The following is a 23,582-nucleotide window of genomic DNA, read 5'->3' on the forward strand; positions in this document are numbered from 1 at the left end:
ACGCTTATATCTCTGTCAGAGCGATAAGCTAAAAGCATATGCTTTTCCTCACTTGCTTTGTTCATATTTCTGAATAGGCTAGATCCTTCTTTATATATATTTTTATTACTTCAATAATATAGTCCACATTTCCTTAGTATTATATCGTTATATCGTTGATATAGTACATATATTATATGTATATAGATTATAAGACTTTTGGAAATAGCTAACAAGACTGAGCCAGGGACTCGAACTCTCTTTTTTTACTATCAAGCGAAGCATAAACTAAATTAGTTTTAAAATCAAACCAAATTTTGCTTAAAAAGCTCGAAATAAAATCATTTAAAGTAGGCATTTCTTAGCAGATGATGTCTTTAAAGGCTCTGCATCAAATTTAGCCCGCATTTTGTATATGAAAATATTTATGGCTGGCAATATTTTCAGTACAACAGGCAATTGTGAATTTCTAAAATTGAATTGTTTCATAAGAAGTTGGAAACGATTTGAAGTAATACCTGGGCCTCAGCTTAAGGCGGGGAGTTGGCTCGAGCCTTGCCCTGATAACTTAACCAAACTTTAATTAACTAATAAATATATTATAATGTTAACAATTTTAATATAGAATATAAGCTAACATTTCTGTAAGCGTTGCCACATAAAATGTAGTAAAAATCTTCGTCTGGCTTATGTTAAATAAATCTTCTGCGATTGCTTGTCACACTCTTGAATTTGTGGCGCATTCCAGCTAGAAACTGAACTGCAATAAGCGGCCTCTTGACTGCGGCGAATGATGCCCAGGTGGCCAGGCAATTGGTTTTGATTGTCTGGGGACTGGACGCAAGGCGAAGCCACTCAAGAGCTGCCCAACGTGGCGCACAAGTGGGCCAACGTTGACGACCAAAGTTGCTCCAAGTGCCGAAGCTACGGCCAAAAGCCAATGAGAATAAATGAGGATTGCAAACGCTGATGAAGACGACGACAAAGTCGTTGCCCAATGAGAGAGGGAAGTGGGAGCAGAGATGGGCATCGAGACTGCGACTGTGACGGATTGTGAGTCGAAGGCGCAGGCATTTCTAAGGCTGCTGCATTAGAGAGAGAGAAAGAGAGAGGTGGGGAGAGAGAGCGGGTAAGGGCGACAGAACGATGTCACACGGTTTGCCCGGGGCAAGCGCCTCAATGGAACTGTGTCAGTGCACGAATGGTCTGAAGGGGTGTGGAGGGAGAGAAAGGAGAAGAGGAAAGCTGAAAGAAGAGGGAAGCCCTACAACTCGCACTTTTCGACTTAGAAGTCACGCGAGAGTCGAACATATTTCACGCACGCTGCGTTCAGCTTGTTGTGGGAGGAGGGGGCGTAGGCAGCTGGCGTGGACGTGGGCGTGGTTACGCCTTGACGCCTTTGCTTAAGTTGTGTCAACAGTTTTTCTGCTACTTATTGTTGTTGTTGCTGCACCTGTTGCGTGCCTGGTTGCCTTCTATTTTGTTTGTTTTTATTACTTTATTGCTACGTTTTTTTTTTATTTGCAAGTTTTCATTTTCTAATTGGCATAATTGCGGCTTGTGCTTGTTGCTGTTGTTGTTTTTGCTGTAGATGTTGGCGGATTGCATTCTCGCATGCCCGCGGTGGGTGTGGCCGCCGGCGTCGTTGAATTATGGCCAGGCCCATTTGATACCACTTTGCTGCCCCTCGCGTGCCTGCTGCAGGGTGAGAGAGGCGGGTGGAAACAGTTAACAAAATTGTTGCGCCGCATTGCGACTATTTTTCTTCTTTTTTTTTTTAATTAAAAAATTACATGTGCGCACTTGGCGATTTATGTTAAGCGCCGATTAGAGACGGTCACTGGGCGGCATGAGGGGGTGCTCAATTTATTTTGGCTTAAATGTTTCGCCAAAGAGATTCGCGGGCGTGATAAAAGTTGCGTCAGCGCTTTTCTAAATTGCATGCCAAAAAGTAACAGAGCCAAGGCGGCGGCAAGGGCAGGCGGCAGCAGGTGAGAGGATGGAAATGTTGGCCATAGAATTACGAAACAAATTCGATGCACTTGTGTGTGCAAATTATTTAATATAATTGTATTTTTTAATTAAAAGTGGCTGCCCAAACAAATCTAAAAAGCTGTGTAAGAGTTATATAAATCAATATTAAACCTTAGTCTGTTTTCTTTAAAGCTTCAAGTGCGATTCATAAATTAATTTGTGTACATTGACCAATTAGACATTTCGTATTTCAGACAATTGTTGCTCTACTAAAAAATCATTGAGCACGTACAAAAAATTGTATTAGTTTTTATTTACATGCCTTGAACTGAGCTTTATGGTAATTATGAAGGACAGTCGCCCCAAAGGGCTTAGCTAATTATCATAACAGCCCGGCAAGCTATGAAAAACCACAACTTAGACAAAAAAAATAGCATTGATAGCCCAATAAAGCACTGGTAGCCGGGTTGAGGGGTGCACAAAATGTATCTCGCAGATACACAGATACTTAAGTGCATTGCTTAGCCCATGTCAGGGCTGGCGCACTTGTCATGCACTCGCGGCACACTAATTGAAAACAATACGAAATTGAAATGTAAATTAAACAGCAAGCAGATATATCGCATGTTAAGCCGATAAGACGGCTCTTAAAAGTAATTCACGAAAGCATAGACACTCGAATAAATGGCAGCAGATCGTAGTATAACCCGAGCGCGACCTTGTCTATTTCGAGTTTCGAGTTTGAATTCCAGTTTTCGAGTGCAAGCATTCCCACGCCTTGATGCCACATTTGCAGCCAATCAATTTTGTGCTAAAAGCTAACGAAAAAAAATAAATAAAATGAAACACAAATTCTCTTCATTCATTCCATTGTATTTGTGGTTAGACAAAAAGTTTGTCTGTTTCCAGAAACCAAAAATCTGTTTGTCAAATTTTTTGACAATTTGCTGCTAATTGTACTCGTACTCGTATTCGTACTCATATTCATATGAGTGCTGCGCTTTTATGCGGAGTTCTTAGCAAAAAAAAATAATTTTTTTTTCAATAATCAAACAGCTAGCAATTAATTATGCCCGAGCCGGTACCCATTGTCTGGCAATTGGGCTGACAATTAAACGCTTTGTGCGTCATTTACAGCCCCCGTCTGTGGTTGGGCATTGTCTTTTATGGCGCCAAGCCCAGGATCAGATCACTTCGTCTACTTTTAAATGGAGCTGTTGTGTGTTTATGCTAGGCGCAAGCTGATGTCATTTGGCTAAAAGCTCATAAAACACGACGTCACCTGCGATTGTATTCAAATGCACTTTTCCGACTCTCGTTAAGTACTCGTACTTAATTCATTATTATTTGAGTGCCTATTAATTGAATTTGCAGTTATTTAACTTTTATAATGCCTTGGCTGAACTTGCTTATGATTGATTTAAATATGATTCATCATATGATTAATTGACTTCCAGTTAAGGAATTTATTATTGTTGTTATCTGATTATTGTCTTTGATGCTGTCATTTTGTGCTATTCTCGGAATTCGCATTCAATCATAAATATCGCATATGATGGAATTAAATTAAATAATTTTCAAGTTCCAAAATCCTTGGATCTTATAATAGCACATGCTATTAAATGGTAATTAAATTGTCAGGCTATGCAAATCAGCATAAGGTTTTTTTTTTTAATATTTTATTACATTATTTTGTTTTAGTCAGAGCACTTCTTTAAGTCTCACAGATAAATAGGTTCTTGCAAGTGTAAATGGGCTCTGCACTTCTTCATTTTCGAATAAGTGATATTAAATAGTTATCGATAAGGATAGTTATCGATAGGGATAATTATCGATAAAGCTAGTTATCGAGAAAGATAATCATCGATAAATGTCGTTATATATCAAGATAATTATCGATATATATCGTTATCGATAACTGCATGTACTTCGTGCTTAATCGAATTAAAAAACTATAATAATTAAATGGTAATTTCCACAAGATTCAGTTTCTTTTGCGTTTAATCTGACTTTAATCTGCCTGCTAACATGGATTATCGTTTAGTTGAGCGTGGAAAACTTTCCTAATGCTCACACAGCGAAAATATCTGATTGCTAGATTATTGTCGTTAAGTTGCTGTGGCATATGCCCGGCCGTGTTATTGCATTCACCATTTGTGGCCTCGGCAAAGGTGCATGTGCAGTTGGCATTACGAGCTGGGAGTCGAGTCTCTGCAGTCTCTGCTGGCGGCTTACGCGGAACTAATGATGTAGTAGATGTCTTTGGCTGACCACAACAATGTTTTGGTGTTCGCCGGATTGATTATACAACGGACTTTTACTACCCGAAGCAAGTCGTGAAAAACCATTACGACTCAAACCCAGCGTGTGATATGAGACATTAAATTAAAAGCTACAAGCGAGAGTGCCCGCGTATACCCTGTACCCAGCTGTGAGCTGTCGCAATATTCATAAGTGTTCATATAATTTAACTATGCGATATCTCAAAATGTACCCAAAGAAAATATTGTTTATCTTTGCAAGTGCTTCAGTCAGCTATCTTTAGGATCAAATTGTTTATACAGACGATCAAAAATATATATATACCTTACTTATTACTTTTGAAGAGCTGCCTCTACTTTTCATATATTTCTATTTTTCATGAACCTGCATATTTATCAGTCAACAAATTAAGAGTAGCTAAAAATAAATAAAGTAAGAAGTAATAATGCATATGCCCATTTTAAATGGTTTACAGAGCATAAAAGAGTATTAAAAAAATAAGTGAGCTAAATGATCTGTCGCTGGGAATGCGATGGCAGTTCATAAATTATAACTAATTATCATATGCGAGTGCATAAAAATGTGTATTAAACAGCATTATTATTAATCTATTCAATTGCAGAATATACTCGATAGATTTAATCCGGGTGCCAGGCAGCTAATTGCGGCGGGCAAAAGTTACCTGAAGGCGTTGCATGGTAAGAGTACGGCGGCATTATAGTCATCATACGTATAAATATACTATGCTTAACTGGGCATACAGTTAACTAATTTGCAATGCATTTCGTGCCATTTCACATGCAACAGGTGCCGCAACTGCCTCGCGTCTATTCAATGAAGCATTGGCCAAGATTGCAATGAACGCGCAACAAAGCGGAACAGGCGATATTGGTAAGACCACAGACTGAAAGAATGCAAGGGAGAGACTCCAATTTGATCAATAATATACTAAATATACTCTTGATTTCATTGCAGGTTCGGCTTTGATGAGCGTTGTTAATGTTAACAAGGAGATACAGGAGCAACAGATGAATATTGTGAGTAGAAAATACAAGAATGCCTGAGAATCGCAGAGAAGGGCGGCTGCTTGCTCTATTCTCTATGCCTTTCTACGCAATTCTCAAGAATTCAAGCTAAGCTTCAAGTCAAAGTCTTATTTCATCTTCATTTTTTCTTTTCCTCTGCACTCCAGCTGAAAGCCTTCTACGTTGATCTATTGGTGCCATTGGAGACGAATTTGGAGAAGGACACGAAAGTCGTGCAACATGAGCAAAAGAAATTTATGCAGCAGCACAAAGTGCGCATGGAGAGCTACCAGAAGGCCGTTTCCACAATGAAAAAGCAGCGCAAGAAAAAGGCCACGCCCGAGAATACCGAAAAGGAGCTGAGAGTAATTTAACTCGCCCCAAATGAGAGTCACGAATCAATTGATTAAACAACTCACACTCATTTCAGAGCCTGCAACTGTTGGAGGATCAAAAGAAAAAACTCGACATATTTTGTGATCAGAGCTATAAGAATGTAAGTTTGTTGCCTAAGTCATTTGTTTCGACTTCCGAGAATCAAAGAAGATTCTTATACCCATTCGCACAGGCCATGACACAGGAGCGTCGTCGCTATGGCTTCGTCTTGGAGCGCCAGTGCTCGATCGCCAAGCACTGGATGGCCTACCATGCCACCGGCAAAACAGTAATTGATAATAATTTCGAAAATTGGCAAGAGATTGCCGCTTCTCGTGAGATAATTCCGCCGGCCGCATACGAAAGCGCCGGCTACAGCAGCAGCAACAGCAACACAAGACGCCTGGTGAGTCATCATGCGCCCAGCCCTAACAACCTCTCTCTCTTAACCACTCTCCGACTGTTCGTCTGTTTGTCTGTCCAGGAGCGCATCAAAGACGCTGACGATGATCAGCTTCAGCTCCAGGGCCAAGGCCAGGGCCAGGGCCTGGGCGCCCAGCTAAAGAAGTCGCGCAGCATCGATGCGCCGTACGGCGACATGCGCACTCTGCACGAGCGTGAGGGTGTCTCTGGATCGGCGCACTATGCTCAGAACTCGCTGCCACGTGCCAAATCCGATTTCAATCTGGCGCTGGTCGGCGCAGGACCCATCACAGGTAGCTCGCAAAACCACTTCATCTGCCCCCACCCCACAAAGTGTACACAGCATATTTTGACACAACTTGCAGGCAGCAAACACAAAATCATTGAGGAGCAGCTGATGCATGGCGAGCTCGAGCGCGGGGATCAACGTCCGCTGGTCAAGGCGCTCTACGCGTACATGCCGTCCGGCGAGAATCAGCTGTCCTTTGAGGAGGGCGATCGCATAGCGCTTGTGGGCGCCAAGGCCAAGGGCTGGCAGTTCGGTGAGAATCTGCGCACTCAGCACTTCGGCTGGTTCCCTGTGGCGTACACCAACGCGGAGAGCCTGGAGCTGCCGCCCTCCGCCGGTCGACGCTACGAGAACATGCACATGAGCTACGAGCGCAACGGCGCCAGCGGACTGCGCAGCTACCATGAACAGCAGCAGCAGCAACAGCAGCAGCAGCAGCAGTATGAGGCGCAACTGGAGCTCCTGGACAGCGATGCCACCTATCGGCGACGACGCAATCACAGCGCCGAGGAGTCCTCGCCCACGCGCATGTTTGGCGACACCATCAAGCAGCAGAAGAAGTACCGCTCCGGCTCCGCGGCCAATCCACGTCCCGGCCCGCCGCCCACGCTGCCCGCTCCCGTGCCCAATGCTGGCCAGAGCCAGAGCGCCCGAATGCTGAACAGCTCGCAAAGCTTCTGTGCCACCAATGGGGTGCCAGCTGCCGTGGAGAGGCGCAAGCAGAAGCTGCTAAATGGAGCACAGGTGCGCAATCCCAAGTGCCATTCCATAATTCCACTCAACTGTTCTTTACTAATTAACCTCATCCGCAGAGCTCGATGAGTCAACCGTCCACAAAGTCCGCGGCGGCGGCAAAGACCTCGCTGCACAGCAGCAACGACAGCGGCTTCGCCAATGAGCCGCCGCCTCAGCCCGAGGTGGACTACTCCGACGAGGAGCCAGCCACACAACGTGTGCCCATACGGTAGGTTCCAGATACAACTAAACTCTAATTTGATGTTGTTGTTGTTGCGCCGGAGGGGATTGGATTTTCTTAACAGCAGAGTCGATATGGCCAGGTGGTCCGTCCCGGCTCGGATTGCTTGATCTTATAGCTATCATAGGAACAATCGAAAAATGTTTTGCAGACATTTTTTTTTTACTTTTCAAGATATCTTGACTTTACTATGCTCCTCCAAAGCTTATCAAAATCGAACTTCATCATATAGTTATATTGAAAGATGGACTATTTATGTGTTCCAAGATATCTTAACACAGCAACTAGGAGCTTCTGGCCATATATATCCTCCTATTATCCTCCTATACTTCCAACGGCGGCTTTTTTTTAATAAGGCTGCATCGTCACTTAGGTAGTTGGGGGACTCTGTCGTGGTTGGAGGATGTCCTTGAAGGATATTCTCTTGACAACCCACACACCTCCCAGCGAGGTCTGCGTCGCGTTGCTGCGGTTGGCGAATGCTCCGACTTGGCTGTTCGTGGTCACCATTTTGAGGTCTCTGTGCAAGGTAGAAATGCTGACGTACCAGTTTGGTGTTTGGAATGTCTGAATCCGTCTTCGAGTTGTCTGAGATGCAATGACCCATACCATATCTCCAGGTTGGCGCTAGAGTGTCATCAGAGCTACCACTTCAATAACTAGCTCCACCCCTTTTGCCGCGACAACAACAGCAGGTATATCTGTTGCATCACCTGCTCCATCCGCTGCTGTTGTCACTAATCCGCGCCTGCGCTTGGCAGCCATCGTAGTTCCATCACATATACATATATATTTATTGCTATGATAAAAGTATTTAATTTATTTTTGTTTGCTGTTTTATTGTTCTTTTGTTTCCATGTATCATCATTATGTTCTTTGTTGCCCTTCATCATTGTCGCATCCTTTGTGTTAACCACGCCCGCACACACACACACACACACGCACACAATCCACACACACACGCGCGCAAATCGGCCTAACCCACACCAACAACAAACTGAAGACGACGCGCGGACACGAATACACATACGGTGCCGCGGGATGTGGCCTCCTGGACACTGAGCCGCAATTTCCGGAACAGCGTGGACAGCCAGATCGATGACAAGAGCCTTAACCGGCTGAGCCGGCAGAGCGTTGGTGTTGGCGGCAAGATGCGTTATGATTTGATTGCCTCGGACGATGAGATACTGCAGGCCTCCAGTGCGGGCTTGAAGCGCACCAAATCCTTCTGGAAGTTTGGCGGCGGCCGCAGCGGCGAGGACATCCTGGCCGGCATGTCGCTCTGGCAGCATCGCGATCTGGTCGCAGCGCCCAATATGGAGGAGATGCGCGACGAGTCGCGCTCCGACGAGGATCGGGAGCGCAACAGTCACAGCAACGGAAATGGCACACTGACCAAGTCGCACAACTCCAGCTCCTCGCAGGAGAAGCGCGGACGCAAGGACAGCATAACTAGCACGGAACTCTATGGCGATGACGATGAGAACATCTATGGCATTAGTCCGGCCATGCCGCCACAGAAACAGCAGCAGCAGCACCAGCCGGCGCAACAGCAGCAGCAGCAGAGGAGCAGCGGCTACACGCCCAAGTCGCGCATGAAGATCATGAAGACGATCGAGATTGATATTGAAGAGCCCTCAGAGAGCGAACGGCTAAGCACTATGCGACGCGGCCAGACGCAGCATCAGCAGTCGGACTATGGCCATGGACATCGCAAGCTGGACAAGCAAGGTTCGGGCTCCGCCTCCTCGACGCCACAGCACAAGACACAGACGCTCAGCCGCTCCAAGCCGGCACAGCAGCAACAGCAGCAGCAGTTCCCAAACTCCACGGATGAGGGGGAGAGCGATGAGCATGGAACGCTCAAAATGAGCGATGTGAACAACTTTTTTGATGACATGCAGCATGATGGAGCTGGCAATACTGGCAATGGCGCCGGAGGCGGCAATCATGGCCTGGTCATGAAGACGCTCAAGCGCAAGGACATACTCAAGCAGTACTACACCAGCGAGGATGAGTCCGAGGCCGAGCTCAAGTCAACTAGCTCCGATCCCTATGACTGCATCGTCATCAATGATCATCTGGTGCGCAAGGACGACAAGCTGAGACGCCAGCATCACCATCAGCAGCAGCAGCAGATGGAGTTTCACACATTCCGCTCGTCCACATCCACAATGGCGACCAATACGCTAAAGAAGTCCAACTCCAAGGACCAGGAGAGCACGCTGACCCGCAATTCCACAGCCAACTCGGCCGGCGCACCAACTGCCACCATATTGCCACGCACGCGTCTGCTCAAGTCATCTTCCAGCAGCAGCAACAACAACAACAACAACAACAACAGCCACAATAACAACAGCAGCAGTGCCACCCTGGAACGTAACTTAAAGGCGCACGTGGGCAACAAGAGCTACGGTCCGTGGTACGACTTCTGGGATCAGGAACAGCATGGCATCACTGGCCAGAAAAGCGCCAGCGCCAAGCTGAAGTGATCTGAAGCCAGCCACTGGGCAGAGGGTCGGGCAAGTAGGGAGGCAAAATGGAATTTAGAAATTTGTAGTTTCGCCGTTTTCTTACCAGAGAAGAAAATGGTCCGAGCGTGCCGGCGATTGAAGAGAAACAGCAAGAGAGAGCATGAGAGAATTGTGTAGCTTGCAGGGGCAGACATAGAGAATTTTATATTTTAACAGACAAACTTTACTCTCTCTGAAAATAATTATTTCAAAATAATTTCAACGAGATTTCAATACATTTAATGTTTTTACGAAATTCTATGCTGCTTAAAAAATTTTACAAATTTTGCGTTTGCAGTCGACACAAATGGAAAAGGTTTTTTTCTACCATTTTCTTTAGTTTCGCATCAAAATAACTAGAAGTTAGTAAATTTCTAAGGTTGAGCAAAAATATTTTTACTAGAGAAAATATCTTGATAACAGAAATTTTTTTGACGCTAAATTAATTCGATATTTTAACGATTTGATGAGCTTCTTCTTTAATCTCAATGATCCTTTTTTTCTTAGTTATTTTTATTAATTTTGGATAATTAGACAGAGAACATGGAATAATGCACACAAGGGTTTTCTCTGCATTTCATATTGTAGGGAAATAAAACAAATGCTCACATATCGAACGCTGACTGCTTGCTACATGAAACCTCACAATGTGAGAACTTCCATTTTTGGTGCCTTGCATAACGCACAGTTTTAAGATGAACACAAACACATATACCATATATACATAAATATATATACTATATCTATATTTTTTTGCTTTAGACATAAGTTCTTGCATCATGTTACATTCACACACACACACACACATACACCTGCCCCAAATAAGTGGAAATATTACGAATATATTTTATATTTGCAGCAGGCGCGGTATTTATCGCAACTATTCCATAGGCTACAGAAGCTAGACACTAATTACAACCAACCCGTAGAAGTACACTTTATATTCCACACAAAATTCCACTGTATAATTGAATGCGTATGTAAAAAGCTGTCATACCCCTCCTTGTCCTTTAAATTGTACAAAGTTGCTAAAACCATGCGTATGTAAGTGCTTTTTTCAGTAGTGCCCCGTAGCACAGCATAGCTCTGTGTGCTGTCCAATTCTACTCGCAATGTGCGTCACTCTTTGCAGCGCCTCGCAATTTGCCACCATCAAGTTGCGGCACACGAAGACCAATGATCGCTCGGCTCCGATGATCTACCGGAGCGTCAACAAGTAGCAACGACTGCGCAAGGTGGAGTTTTCGTTGTGACCGTGCGACAAGGCCTACTGAAAACTTCAGCTACACACACACACACACACACACACACACAAACACAATCCTAAGCCTGAACACAAAATTAAAACATAAACCTTATCTATTAAAAAGAGCTAATGATTCTGCTCTGTCATGCCCGACAAACTGGAACTCGAAGGACCAGCAGTTGACCAGTTCCAACTGCAGTTGGGCAAGGATTCTTGGTAGTCATTAAGTTGTATTGTTTGTTAAAAAATTATGTATGTATGTTAATGATCGAAAATTGTAAATTCAAATATTATGCAAATAAAGTAAAAGTAAATAAAAATCAGTTGCATACATTATTTTGATTAACAAAACAATCTTCGGGATTAATCTTAACGGACTACCCTTAAATAGACATTCGTTTCCTGCAAGTAAAAGAATTATGAAACTTGATCGGATAGAAATTTCATTGGACTCACAATATCTATTAATTGGGACTCATCGCCAAGAATGATGACCAATGGTTTTTTCTCGTTTGGATTTCGCACCTGCTGCAGCACGCGATATGCTTCAGTGAGAAAATCTGTTCCTAAATCTGGTGAATCTATTTTTATCACATTTAAGCTATGACACTCTCTAAGTATATTCAAGACTAGACTATCAATTGGGCTCGATTTGGGCAGCTTTATAGAAAGATGTGTCAGCTGACCAAGAGCTGTCAATAGTTCCAGACATCGCGGCTCGGTAAAATCACAATCCAATTCCCGCAATGTTCGTATTTGTGCGATTTTAGCGGTCTCCTGGTAGCCAAGGCTGGGCGCATGAATGGTCAAAGTGTGCAGCTGCTGCGACAGCTTGGAGGATACGGCAGCAACCAGCGGCATCAGAGAACCATAATCTATAGTGCGATTGCCAAAGATCTCTAGCTTGCATAGATTTGGCAGTTCGGCAAGAGCCGTGTACTCGGCGGCCTTTTGGATCATGCATAAACTGAGCTCCTGAACGAGGCTTGAGTGGCGAACAAGATCTTCGAGAGTCGGACGAATCGAGGCATTATTAAATATCAGTAGCCGTATTTTTGTGTGCCTATCGATGGGCTCAATCAGAGGGTTCCTGCTCAATCGGGATTCCGCCAGAAGCTCATCACATTCGTTAAAATGATACAAGCTATCCACAATGCAATCTAAAAGATAGATATGTAAGTTAATCTATGTACGTGTGCTTGTGTAGATGCTTTGACTAACTGTCCTGATAGGTGGCAATTCCCTGCATGTGTGGCAAACGCTCAAATGCTCGCAAAATCTTTTCATAGGTCTCGTAAGGCTCGTCGTCTTTTATCCAAAGTATAGCACGCTCCAGAGCAGTCAGTTTTTTCAGAATGCCTATGATTTCTGTTAACAATGTTCCGCACCAATCGAATTTCCTATTAAAATTGATAACAATACGCTTCACATGTCTGCTGATTTGGCGCAACAAGAGCAGTTCCTGTTTCAATCCTCTAGCGCTGCTTTCTCCAAGTTCCAGTTGCCTATAAAGACAATTCCGATAGCCCAGCCAAACATGACGGAATCGCGTGCAAACTCCTGCAAAACTCATGTGATTTTCAATCGGCAGATATTTAAGTACGCAAGCAATACAATCATCGTTAAGATCGAGAATATGTGTGCGCATATTAAATGATTGTAGAAATTAAAATTTTCGAAAGCAAGAGTAAACAAATAAATAAAAACATCTGTTTTAGCATTAATGTGACCAGATTTCGAAAATGAAAAAATCTCTTATTTTTACCACGGCAAAAATACTAAAACACATTTTTAAAAATCCATTTACATATATTGAGACAGCCATGCTTACGGTATATCAAGAAATATCATAGTATTTCCTTTGGGCACACCGAACTGCTAGCGAATGTCCCTACAGGTTGCAGATTCGTGCCCACCTGATGAGCCCAGAGTAAACATGGTAAATGAATGTTTAAAAAGCGTGTCTCAAAGCTTTTTCTTCCGGTTTACGAATGTGTATCAATATCATGAGCATTATATTTCCGTTACAAGCAACTATTCAGTATATTTATAAGCTTTAAGATTATATCAACGAGGCGACAATAAGACGAGACGACTGTCTGTTGGAAAACATGAAGGGTTCATAGTTCAATACATTTACGTATACGTATATATTATTGTTGTTTGTATTTCTTGTATATATTGTGCAGTAATGCCGTGACTTCAAACTTGATTTCCGACAATGCCTCAGGTGGAATATCCTTTATAATACTGTCCCAGAATGCATACACTTCCGGATATTGCAGGGTCGACTGTTGCTGCGCAAGCAGAGCCTTTTGCTGTTTCATCATTTTGACGAACATTGATGCAAGCAGATCAGGATTTACATGACTCCTTGCCTTTAGGACTAGTTTTAACAGGCAATACAAGGAAACCAAACTGAACTTACGTGTGAATAGCTGCTCGATGTTTGTTCGTCCTCCTCAAAGCGCGCTGCTTCAGGCTGAGTTGAAGATGTTGAATTGATTTGGAATTGATGCTCATCCTTGCAAATGTTGCTGCCAGACATCTGTAATAAACAAACGTTAAATTTAAAGAATATTGACATTTTATATGGCGTTACGTTGAGAATGGCGCTGTACTTTTCTTCCTCCTCATCAATAGAAACTTCGGGCAGCTGAACCGCAGGTCCATTGCCCGTTATATAATTATCTTCAATATTGTCTGACCAGGCTTCACTCTGCGATTCGTAGGTTTTATGGTTTGAGGAATTGTTGTTCGTTCGATTCGATCCTTTTGAAGCAGTTCGGTGGGTTCTGTAAAGAGCAAACATATTTAAAATAAAATAAAAAAACGTTCGTTTGCAAATCCTACTTGCGTCGGGAACAAACATCCGATAGAAAGGACATGCGCTCTCCAAATTCCAAGTCGACATCAATGTCGTCTTCGCTACTTAATGGGTCCCCATCTTGTCCAGATAATTTGATGCGCTTCGAATAGTTTCGGTAGTTTTCGCGGAGTACTTTAAAGCTTTCACGACAGAGGGTAACTAACAATACATTTAAATAGTGATATTAACAGTTAAATGCAAAGATGTTACGGTTTTAATATTGCAGACCATCTTTTTTCAGCTGGTGAGCGACTTCCCTCCAAGCTTGATTTATTGCTTGAAGATTCGAATGCATTGGATGTGAAGGATCCCAAATGACCATCTTCTTTTGTATGGCGTTAATTAAAGCTAGTTTATCTGCTCGCGAAAATACCAGAGAGCGTTTTTGAGCTCCACTCATTTTTTAAATAATACAAAAATGTTTCTCTTGTCAATAGATTAAATCAGATGTAAACATTTAACAGCCCTGTCGATGGCTTGGTTTAAAAAATAAATTGTGGAGCAACACTGGAAAAAAATACCGATATACCAACAGATAGGCCTTAGGTCGATAACATTAGTATGTCGTCGCCGGTGTCGTTGTCCAAATATAAACAAAACCATCTAAAGAAAACAATCTAATATTGCTGATCAATGGAAGTCTAAAGATGCAGGGCTCTTGGAAAGTGGTCTTGCCCGTTGGATTTGTGCTGTACTCACTACCGCTGTTCCTGCGGGTTAACGGCACTGCCGAGTACATAATCGATGAAGAGTTTCACATACCACAGGGCTTGGCCTTCTGTCGCAAGCAATTCGATGTGGTATGCGACAGTAGCAGGTGCTGCACCTGCACATAGGAGCCCCTAATCAAATGGCAATTTGTAATTCTTTCAGTGGGACTCCAAAATCACAACGTTTCCTGGCTTATATCTACTTGCCTTAGTATTGCACCCGTTTAACTATTGCACGGTTACGGGTCTGCGTCTGCTTAGCCTGATCGGCGCGGGCATCAACATTCTGTTGCTGTACAAAATACGCCGCCGCACCCTAGCTGGCACTGGAGGCAATGCCTATGCCGCGCACGAGGCAATAACGATGTCAGTGCTGCCTCCTCTGTATTTCTTCAGTCATCTTTACTATACTGATACGCTGGCCTTGACCATGGTGTTGTTGTTTTACAATTACTGGCAGCAGGAGGCTCACCTGCCGGCATCAGTTTTCGGTGCGGCCAGTGTGCTTATGCGCCAGACAAACATTGTCTGGGTGTGCATGTGCTGTGGCATCACCATTCTGGACACGCTTGTGCAGCAATGCGCCCGGACAACCACGGCCAGTAGCCAACCAATACGACTATTTGGCAGCGAAGTGAGCACAAGCCTATATAAACTAAACATAATAATGCATTTAAAAACATGAAATGTTTTCGCTTACAGCTTTGGCTACAGCTGCTCAGCAGCCCGCAGCTGATATGCAATTGTATTTTAAGGATTATGGCTAAATGCTGCTTCTACGGCTCCATCATATTACCCTTCATTGGCTTTATCTGCATCAATGGCTCCATTGTAGTGGGCGACAAGAGCGCCCATGAGGCTACTCTACATTTACCGCAGCTTTTCTACTTTGCAACATTTGCAGCTGGCTTTGGCATTTCCAATACCGTGCGGCAACTGCGTCCGGCGTTGGCGCTGCTGCGACGCCATATAGTGCTGGCGTTGCTAATTACGTTGCTCATAGCCTCGGTGGTGCATTTTAACACCGTGGTCCATCCGTACTTGCTAGCCGACAATCGTCACTACACCTTCTACATATGGAGTCGCCTCTACGGCCGCTACTGGTGGTTCCGCTATGCCATGGCGCCGCTGTATTTGTTCGCTCTGGCGCTGCTCTGCTGTGGACTGCGACATATGCCTGACAGCTTCAAGTTGATGTTTCCGCTGTCGCTGCTTCTCGTTTTGTGCTTTCAGCGTTTGCTAGAGCTGCGCTATTTCCTGGTGCCATATATAATCTTCCGACTGAATACGCGGCCGGCACGCAAGGGCTTTGCCGAGTGGCTGGAGCTGGGCGCACATCTGCTCTTGAACGTGGTTACGTTCTATGTGTACTTAACAAAAGAATTCTATTGGAAAAACTATCGCACACCACAACGAATTATTTGGTAAAGAAATATGCGCATCCATAACTAAACCTTTTTTGTTTAAATATTGCTTTTCTTTATTTATTGAATTGCTACTTGAGTGAGAAATTGCTCTACGTTGAGACAGTTACACGATCTTGAATATCTTAATGTTGCATTCAAATGTTGTGCATGTAACCAAAAGCACCCGAAAATGTTCGATGATAGTGTTGTTACTGGCTAGTTAAAAAGATTTTCCATATATATATATATATAAAATACTGCCGAGGCATAAAAACAAATATAAAAACTAAGTACACGCATTTACTACAAATATCAGTTAAAAACTTGAACTTGGACACTACTTTGAGCATGCAGAGAAAAGTCTATAAAAAAATACATTAATGAATGCTGATGAGTAATATTAATAAATATATAAGTATGTGTTTGTTAAATGCAAAATCTAGGCAAGAAATGTTTCTGGTAATTGTAATACTAATGAAAACACGCCCAAACACTAAAGTGAAGAGCGTTTGCACTCCGCCAAAAGCTAATCTTAGAAATAGTTTGGCACACATTATTTTTTAAAAAATTGGCCCCCTAATCAAAGGCCACCTTGCGCGTAAAGGAGGTGAGCGACGATATTTCACTGGGATTCGAATCGGAAGGCAGATTGCTGAATTCGATTTCTTCGCTGGCGGCGGAAGCAACAATATTCTCATTGGACTGTGTCGTCTCGTCGCTGTGACGCATGGTGGGCCATTGCTTGTGACTGGGCGCATACAAGATGATCAGGGCGAATATGTAGATGTTCCACATGCCATAGACTCCAGTGAGAAAGGCCGAGGTCAGCTGAATTTCAATATCCTCATTCCATTTCCAGTGTCCCTCGGCCATTTGGCCCATAATAAAGCCGGCGACGGTCAAACCAGCGCACAGCAGAGTAGCCAGCATAAGGAATTTGAAGCGGTATATAAGGCCTAAAACAAAATAACTTCCATGTGTACAGTGTATATCACGTATTGCTCATGTTTAACAACTTAAAATAAAACTGGTTATTAACAATCAAAAGTTTCTTTACTTAGTGAACAGATAGATGGCCACAATAAGGCCGTAAAGACCCAGTACTTCGGCAAAGATCAATATCAAAACGATTCCCACGAATAGCTTTGGTTGCAGCGCAGAAGCCCGCACACCGGCATCGCCCACAATTCCAATGGCAAAGCCAGAAGCCATACCAGAAAGACCAACGGCTATGCCAGCGCCCAGATTGAGGAAGGCCATATAGCTGTTGTACAGTTTAGACAAAGAACCGGCCAGCAGCACAGAGACGACCAGGCCGTAGATGGCAATAATGCCTGCCATAACAACTGGTATGATAGCCTTCATAATTAGTTCCGGATGTTTCACAGACATAGAAGCGATTCCCAAGCCAGACTTCGCTGTTCCATAGGCTGCGCCCAGCGCCGTAAAGACTATGGCCGTGGTGGCGCCCATTACACAGAAGAAGCACGCGTAAGCCGGCTGATCCATTGTCGCTTCCGGATCGTGCATTTTTATAAATATTTATGAACTCATACACAGGATACACAGAAATATAATGACAAGATCCGACTAGCTAAACTTTTCCATTATGTTGGAAACTGAACGCCTACTGTTTAATAAATAATTGTTAACTCATTTAGCTAATAGTCTTGACTCACCCTCGTAGTGGAGACGTCGCGCTTGTGACATGGATGGCAATGATGTGCGCTTGTCGCCAATGTCCTTAAACACCTTCCAGACCATGAAGCACAGGAAGAGAAAGTAAATGGCAGCCGAAACGCCAGCAAGTACAATAAAACTCATAGCCACTTTGGCGCCGAGCGGCGTTGTCCAGATGGAATAGAAGGGATTGCGCAGCTGTACACCGCGCTCGCAAATATCAAATACGAACAGCGAAATGCAGCCTACAACGACTGCGGACAGGTGCTTCCAGTAGCGCGAGCGTATGGTTGACTTGTTGGGCGTATCCTGTATCAGCATGTGCTCTCCCGCAAAGACCAGCCAGAAGGATAGCAGCATCGCATAAAAGATGCCCTGTCGCACATCGCTCAACAGCAGCATGTACGGCATTTCTATGCTCAGGGTAAGGTACTCCAATGGAAGATTCAAAAAGCTCAGGGCACCGCCCAAATACAGCAGCATGTACTCCAGCAACGCCGGCGAACGTTGGAGTATGTGGACTCGCCTCCAAAACCAAATCATAATGCCGACCACAAAGGGAAATAGCAGGGTCTTGAGCAGAAGCCAAACCTGGGTGAAGCCGCCGTTCTGATGTATGGCCGTTAGTGTTAAATCATGCATGTGACCAAACTGCAGATTCATCCGCTTTGGTGTGTCTATGGGAAATCGCAGGTTAAGCAGATAGAAGTTATGATGCAGTGCGCCCAGCTCGAACAACGGTATTATATCACACGTGTATAGCGTCTCCAAGAGACCAACGTGCGCTGCGTGACAGTCCAAATAACGCTGTTCCACGCTGTGCGCATACAACTTCCAGTCTGTATCAGCATCCTTTTTGTTGCGATAAGCAAGGCGTGTGTCAATTGTTAGCTGCAGCTCCTTGGGTGGCTCCCTCAGTTCAGAGGATGAGTCATACGCAATGTCTACCTGCAGCACTCCAATGAGATTCTGCTGCCAGCGCGAGTAGTCCAGTGTACGGTTGTCCCGTGGCAACGGCATTTGGAACACGTACACCAATTGATTGGCCATCTTTAACGGATCCTGCTCGATATCCATGTCCTGCAGAGATTTACAAGCTCCATTTCCGCGCGAGTACAGAAAAAAATTGGTGTCATTTTGACGGCCCGGCACATCGCGACATTTGATGCCCACCACGGTCTGATGACCGGCGGGTACAGGCGCATACAAGCCACCCATAAGGAAACAGGCCACTTGACACAGCATCAGGCTACTGACCAATATGGACAGTTTGCGTCCGCTTAAATTTTCGAGAATTGTTCCCGACATTTTGGCTAAGATGGCAATCACTATTTCTGAACGAGGCAGGCTATTCCTTTGTATCTGCCGCTTAGGTAAACAATTTTTATTTGTTTTAGATTCACGCTATAAAAAGAATTGAATATGTCGGCTGTCGGCGACACAAACAAAGCGGCGTTCGTATACAGAATGCTAGGGTTGTCACCTAGTGCAAAGTCCGATATGCAAACAGCTGTTGATAGTTTTAACAAATCTACTATATGCTCCATCAAGTATCAATTGCTTTGTTCTGTCTTATTGCTAACAGTTTGGTTCAATTTTATTTAAATAAAAATAAAATTATTTTATCATGCTATCATGCTGACAGCTCCGGCTAATCGAAACTAGTTTCGATACTTTCCGAGTATCGATAACAATACATGCAATGCTTACACTGCAAGATTATCGGTCGGTAAGGACAACAAAATTATTCGAATTCACTGGGCGCGTACAAGATGATCAGGGCAAATATGCCCACATGCCATATACTCCAGTGAGGAAAACCGAGCTGAAATTCAACAACCTTAGAGATTTTGTGAGAGAGCTCTTGATCCGCTAACCAATACAAACGCTACAGTGATCAATGAAAAAAGCTTGCCAGCGCTGGCACAACGGACAAAAGCCGTGACAGCGACTTGATCACGGCAAATCGCATTTTGGGAACGGTCACTTTATCACAATTACTAGTTATTTTTTAAGGAAACGCTAGTTCCTTAATATAACTACCCTTTCTTGCTGTTGCCTTATTTATTTTCAAACAATAACTATTAACGTGGCGTACCCTTCTCACCGGTATACCCGCTCACTGATGGAAGATCTCCACCGCACTCGAGCTTATTGGAACACGCCCCAAAACCACCAATTAGACTTTCCAGCCCATCCCATCAATCCCATCAATAAACTAAACAGCTGGAGCCACTTGCTAAATTTAAAATTTATTGTTATCACTTTTCTTCTTTTTTTCTAGCTGTCCTATCTACGGTTAGTGGCAGCACACAGCTTTCAAACTTTTTTATTTGCTTCGATAGTTTGCCAAATATCGATAAGAAAAATACTCGTGCTAGAAGGTTACCAGACTTTTAAAAAACTATAAGCGATATTATGACAGCGAACTCAAAGTGAGTGCATTTTTATTGCATGTTTAATTAAATTATCTTGAACGTAGGTCAAACTACTATTTTATTATTATTTTATATTTTATGCATATAGAGAAAGTTATTTATATATTATATAGACAGTTTCCAACTCTATCACGGATATGCGTATATTGCTCATTTCTGCTGCTGAAACAGCTGTAACAAACACCTGTTCGCCAATGTTTTGAAAGAAAATTTTGGACGAAAATGCAACGAACACCTGTAAGTGCGCTTGAAACATTTGTGCAAGATCATGATTTAAATTGTGGTGCATATACAGCATCTAAGGCTGTTATTTCGTTTTGCCAACAGGCAACTATGCAGGAGTGAAGAATTTCATAGCAGGCGCTCCACCGCCCAGAAGTTGAACAAGCCCCAGCGCCGATGGCAGAGTGTGCCTTATGTGCGATTGGGGGTTTTGCTGGCAGGAGCTGGCGTCATTGTCTATGATGGCATTGTCAACGAGTTCACCTACTGTGGGGCATCTGTGCGTTTCGCCCGCTCACTGAAAACTGCATCATTGATAGCTGTCGATTATCTGTGGCTGAACAAGAATGATCCGGAGTATGAAATCAAGAAAAAAGTAGTGCATAAAAGTAGTGCGAACCGCCTATTAGAAACGTGTCTGCTTAATGGTGGCCTCTACATTAAGGTGGGCCAAGGATTCGCAGCCATTAATCACATTTTGCCAATTGAATACACAAGTACACTATCAAAGCTGCAGGACGAGTGTCTGCCAACCTCAAAGTCCGATATACAGAAAGTGTTTCGCACTGATTTTGGCCAGCTACCCGAGGATATATTTAAAGAATTTGATTACAAACCCGTTGCGGCCGCGAGTCTGGCGCAGGTCTTCAAGGCGAGGCTACAGAGCGGCGAGCAGGTGGCCGTCAAAGTGCAGTATAGCGATTTGCAGAAGCGTTTCATCAGCGACTTGGCAACTATTATCTTTCTGCAAGACATAATCGAGTTTATCTTCAAGGACTACAATTTCGGCTGGATCTTAAATGATCTCCGCAAGAATCTTGTGCATGAGCTCAATTTTGTACAGGAGGGTAAAAACGCTGAGCGCTGCGCCAGGGATCTACAAAAGTTGAGCTACGTGCGTGTGCCCAAGGTCTTTTGGGGCCACACTAAGACAGTGAGTAGTTAATTGATTCAATTACAATGCCCCCAATTAATTTAGTATCCTTCAGCGTGTGCTTACACTTGAATGGATGGACGGGCTTAAAATTAGTAACATGGAGGGCATAAAGAGGATGGGCCTGCGTCTGATTGACATCGACCATAAGCTATTTAAAGTATTTGCAGAGCAGATCTTTCACACTGGATTTGTGCATGCGGATCCACATCCCGGCAACAGTGGGTAACCAAATAAAAAAACTCCAACCGCTTTAAGAAAAAACTTAAAACTTTCTTCTCAGTATTTGTGCGTAAAAGTGCCACAGGTGGCGGTGCGGATATCATATTACTGGATCATGGACTCTACGAGGAGCTTCCTCCTGATGTGCGGATTCCTCTATGTGAATTCTGGGAGGCCACCGTGCTGCGCAATGAGCCACGTATGAAGGCAGCTGCGAATAAAATGCAGGTTGTTGATCATATGAAGTTTGCCGCGGTGCTCTTCCAACAGCCCATCAAAATGGAGGGTGGTCGCATACGCAGCAAACTCACACAGGAGGATATCGACTATGTGCAGAAGGTAGCCAAGGAAAACTTTGATATCATAATGAGCACCCTTAAGGAAATGCCGCGCAGCTTGCTCTTTGTGGTGTGAGTGAATTGTTCTTAACAAACTAGGAGAAACTATAACATGATAATAACAATTTATGTTTATGGCCTTCCAGTCGCAATCTGAATACTATACGGGCCATTGGCGATATGCACGGCGATTTGGTGGACCGACCGCGCATCATGGCTCGCTGTGCCCAGAGTTGTCTATACAAGCAGAGTAGGTCGCCGATCCAGTATATTCACTGGTTATACCGACGCATATTCTTTGAGTACTGTCTATGGGCGTCTGCCTTTAGAGTCCGCTTGTTGGATTGGTATTTCAATTTCCTGTATCTGGTGGGACGGGCCCCAGCAGGCGCCAGGACACTTATGCGAGACATTATGAAACAGGAAAAGCAAGCAAGCAACCATTACTAAACAAAAGAATATTCCATCTTCAGTCATTAACCATTGTTGCATTTGATGTTAAATGCAATTCTTGCATATATTTAGAAACATGTCTTTCAAATTTTTTGTAACATGTCATGTTAAATTTTTGTAATTGGTCCACTGTCTAGAAACTATATTCAAATTGTACCATAATAAAAGCCATTTGAAGCTATCAATGTAATGGACATGGGACATGTACAATTCGATTATCCATATAGTTCTATTAAATCACACAACTCTTCCAAGGTTGGTTCACTCCAACAGACATTGCTAACCAACATTCACCTGCCATTTTGGTAGCCGAAGGACAGCAAATCGATACGTTTTTTAGATAAGCAAAATTTACTATTTTGTATAGGCTAATTTTGTATGTCCTGTAAAAATAGACCGAAGTAGACCAAAATACATTGCATCATTCCCAAATGAACATTTTTCTAGATATGCTATATAATTAATTCATATGATATACAATTAATTCACTTATTAATCAACTAAAAGGCGTCAATAGCTGGAATGCCTGTGGAAGGGCATACATCACTGAAATACCTAGTAATACCGATTATTAAGTTACACACATATTTCTGGCCCAAAATAGTTACAAATGGGCGTCAACAACTAGATGTTTCCGCTTGTGTGGGGCGCCATGGCAGGCTTCAACATGCCAAAATTCAGCCATCCCCCATATAAAGGCACGATTTGAGCACAAGTTAGCACTTTCACTTCTCGAACCATACATACCATATGTATTATACGATATAGCGGGTATCGCGTGGTGCACACAAAACTAAATTCAATTCAATTTCATTTAAAGTTACTTTCGTTGACTGACAGACAAGTGAGCCAAGTCCTTTAAGCCAGAATCAAGCCGTACAGTGGGCCACATCGAGCTTATATTGGACACAATTGTTAAGTTAAGAAGGGACAACAAAATATTGTAAATAAATAATTCAATAATATTTCTAATAAAGCCAGTTACATTGAATGTTGGCCTTTAAAAATATTAAATTGAAAGAATTTGAGGAGGAGCCTAGGCTCAAAGAAACCTGGGTTCACCAAGGGCTTTTCATTGGTTCGGAAAGTTAAGCGAATCAACGATAATCAATAATAATAATACAATAATCATGAACAGACATTATATATTATATACAGTCTTGATTAACGTTTCGTTCCTAGCTTGGGAAATCAATTTACTTCTGGGTTCTGTTATGTATTTATTGCATTGTGCAAGAGCTTAAGGAC

The 23,582-nt window shown here is 43.3% G+C and overlaps 7 protein-coding genes across 13 annotated transcripts in view; 3 read left to right on the top strand and 4 right to left on the bottom strand.

The window, feature by feature from the left end:
- The window catches only part of IRSp53 (Insulin receptor substrate 53 kDa), a 32,535-nt gene extending 21,418 nt beyond the window's left edge, over positions 1-11,117 (top strand). Inside the window, exons 3-12 of one of the 5 annotated variants that reach the window (XM_002048505.4) lie at positions 4,838-4,913; positions 5,023-5,106; positions 5,191-5,252; positions 5,408-5,605; positions 5,671-5,736; positions 5,809-6,021; positions 6,100-6,331; positions 6,404-7,071; positions 7,140-7,291; positions 8,307-11,117. In XM_002048505.4, the coding sequence (XP_002048541.1) occupies positions 4,838-4,913; positions 5,023-5,106; positions 5,191-5,252; positions 5,408-5,605; positions 5,671-5,736; positions 5,809-6,021; positions 6,100-6,331; positions 6,404-7,071; positions 7,140-7,291; positions 8,307-9,795 (3,240 nt within the window). In that variant the 3' untranslated portion in view covers positions 9,796-11,117. Of the gene's footprint in view, positions 1-4,837; positions 4,914-5,022; positions 5,107-5,190; positions 5,253-5,407; positions 5,606-5,670; positions 5,737-5,808; positions 6,332-6,403; positions 7,072-7,139; positions 7,292-8,306 lie in introns of all 5 variants that reach the window. The other 4 variants (XM_015176058.3, XM_015176057.3, XM_015176059.3 and 1 more) reach the window with 4 other exon arrangements.
- Positions 11,118-11,210: 93 nt separating this feature from the next.
- On the bottom strand, positions 11,211-12,778 carry LOC6624654 (uncharacterized). The gene is made up of 3 exons (XM_002048506.4): positions 12,284-12,778; positions 11,519-12,222; positions 11,211-11,464 (listed from the first exon to the last, which is right to left on the bottom strand). The coding sequence occupies exons 1-3, from the start codon at positions 12,708-12,710 to the stop codon at positions 11,432-11,434; spliced, it is 1,164 nt and encodes a 387-aa protein (XP_002048542.2). The 5' UTR covers positions 12,711-12,778; the 3' UTR covers positions 11,211-11,431.
- Positions 12,779-13,058: 280 nt separating this feature from the next.
- On the bottom strand, positions 13,059-14,390 carry LOC26530661 (uncharacterized). The gene is made up of 5 exons (XM_015176148.3): positions 14,160-14,390; positions 13,916-14,090; positions 13,665-13,857; positions 13,491-13,610; positions 13,059-13,440 (listed from the first exon to the last, which is right to left on the bottom strand). The coding sequence occupies exons 1-5, from the start codon at positions 14,329-14,331 to the stop codon at positions 13,216-13,218; spliced, it is 885 nt and encodes a 294-aa protein (XP_015031634.1). The 5' UTR covers positions 14,332-14,390; the 3' UTR covers positions 13,059-13,215.
- Positions 14,391-14,466: 76 nt separating this feature from the next.
- Positions 14,467-16,259, top strand: Alg10 (alpha-1,2-glucosyltransferase Alg10). The gene is made up of 3 exons (XM_002048507.4): positions 14,467-14,731; positions 14,805-15,275; positions 15,344-16,259. Exons 1-3 carry the CDS (start codon positions 14,579-14,581, stop codon positions 16,067-16,069), a joined length of 1,350 nt encoding a protein of 449 aa, XP_002048543.1. The 5' UTR covers positions 14,467-14,578; the 3' UTR covers positions 16,070-16,259.
- wls (Wnt ligand secretion mediator) lies at positions 16,096-19,254 on the bottom strand. Its single transcript, XM_002048508.4, has 2 exons — positions 17,727-19,254; positions 16,096-17,003 (listed from the first exon to the last, which is right to left on the bottom strand). Exons 1-2 carry the CDS (start codon positions 19,033-19,035, stop codon positions 16,624-16,626), a joined length of 1,689 nt encoding a protein of 562 aa, XP_002048544.1. The 5' UTR covers positions 19,036-19,254; the 3' UTR covers positions 16,096-16,623.
- Positions 17,028-17,678, bottom strand: LOC26531309 (V-type proton ATPase 16 kDa proteolipid subunit c). Its single transcript, XM_015176240.3, has one exon. It carries the CDS (start codon positions 17,575-17,577, stop codon positions 17,101-17,103), a length of 477 nt encoding a protein of 158 aa, XP_015031726.1. The 5' UTR covers positions 17,578-17,678; the 3' UTR covers positions 17,028-17,100.
- Positions 19,255-20,190: 936 nt separating the features above from the next.
- On the top strand, positions 20,191-22,782 carry Adck5 (aarF domain containing kinase 5). 3 transcript variants are annotated; one of them, XM_070208039.1, is made up of 6 exons: positions 20,191-20,205; positions 20,279-20,402; positions 20,461-21,321; positions 21,377-21,542; positions 21,605-21,953; positions 22,028-22,782. In XM_070208039.1, the coding sequence occupies exons 2-6, from the start codon at positions 20,388-20,390 to the stop codon at positions 22,329-22,331; spliced, it is 1,695 nt and encodes a 564-aa protein (XP_070064140.1). In that variant the 5' UTR covers positions 20,191-20,205; positions 20,279-20,387; the 3' UTR covers positions 22,332-22,782. The 3 variants fall into 3 exon arrangements, with proteins under 3 accessions (XP_070064140.1, XP_032289948.1, XP_002048545.2); XM_002048509.4 differs by lacking the exon at positions 20,191-20,205 and having other exon boundaries at positions 20,242-20,402; XM_032434057.2 differs by lacking the exons at positions 20,191-20,205; positions 22,028-22,782 and having other exon boundaries at positions 20,237-20,402; positions 21,377-21,546; positions 21,605-21,752.
- The last annotated feature ends 800 nt before the right edge of the window (positions 22,783-23,582 follow it).

Source organism: Drosophila virilis, chromosome 3 (assembly GCF_030788295.1).
Source record: "Drosophila virilis strain 15010-1051.87 chromosome 3, Dvir_AGI_RSII-ME, whole genome shotgun sequence".
Classification (NCBI taxonomy): Eukaryota; Metazoa; Arthropoda; class Insecta; order Diptera; family Drosophilidae; genus Drosophila; species Drosophila virilis.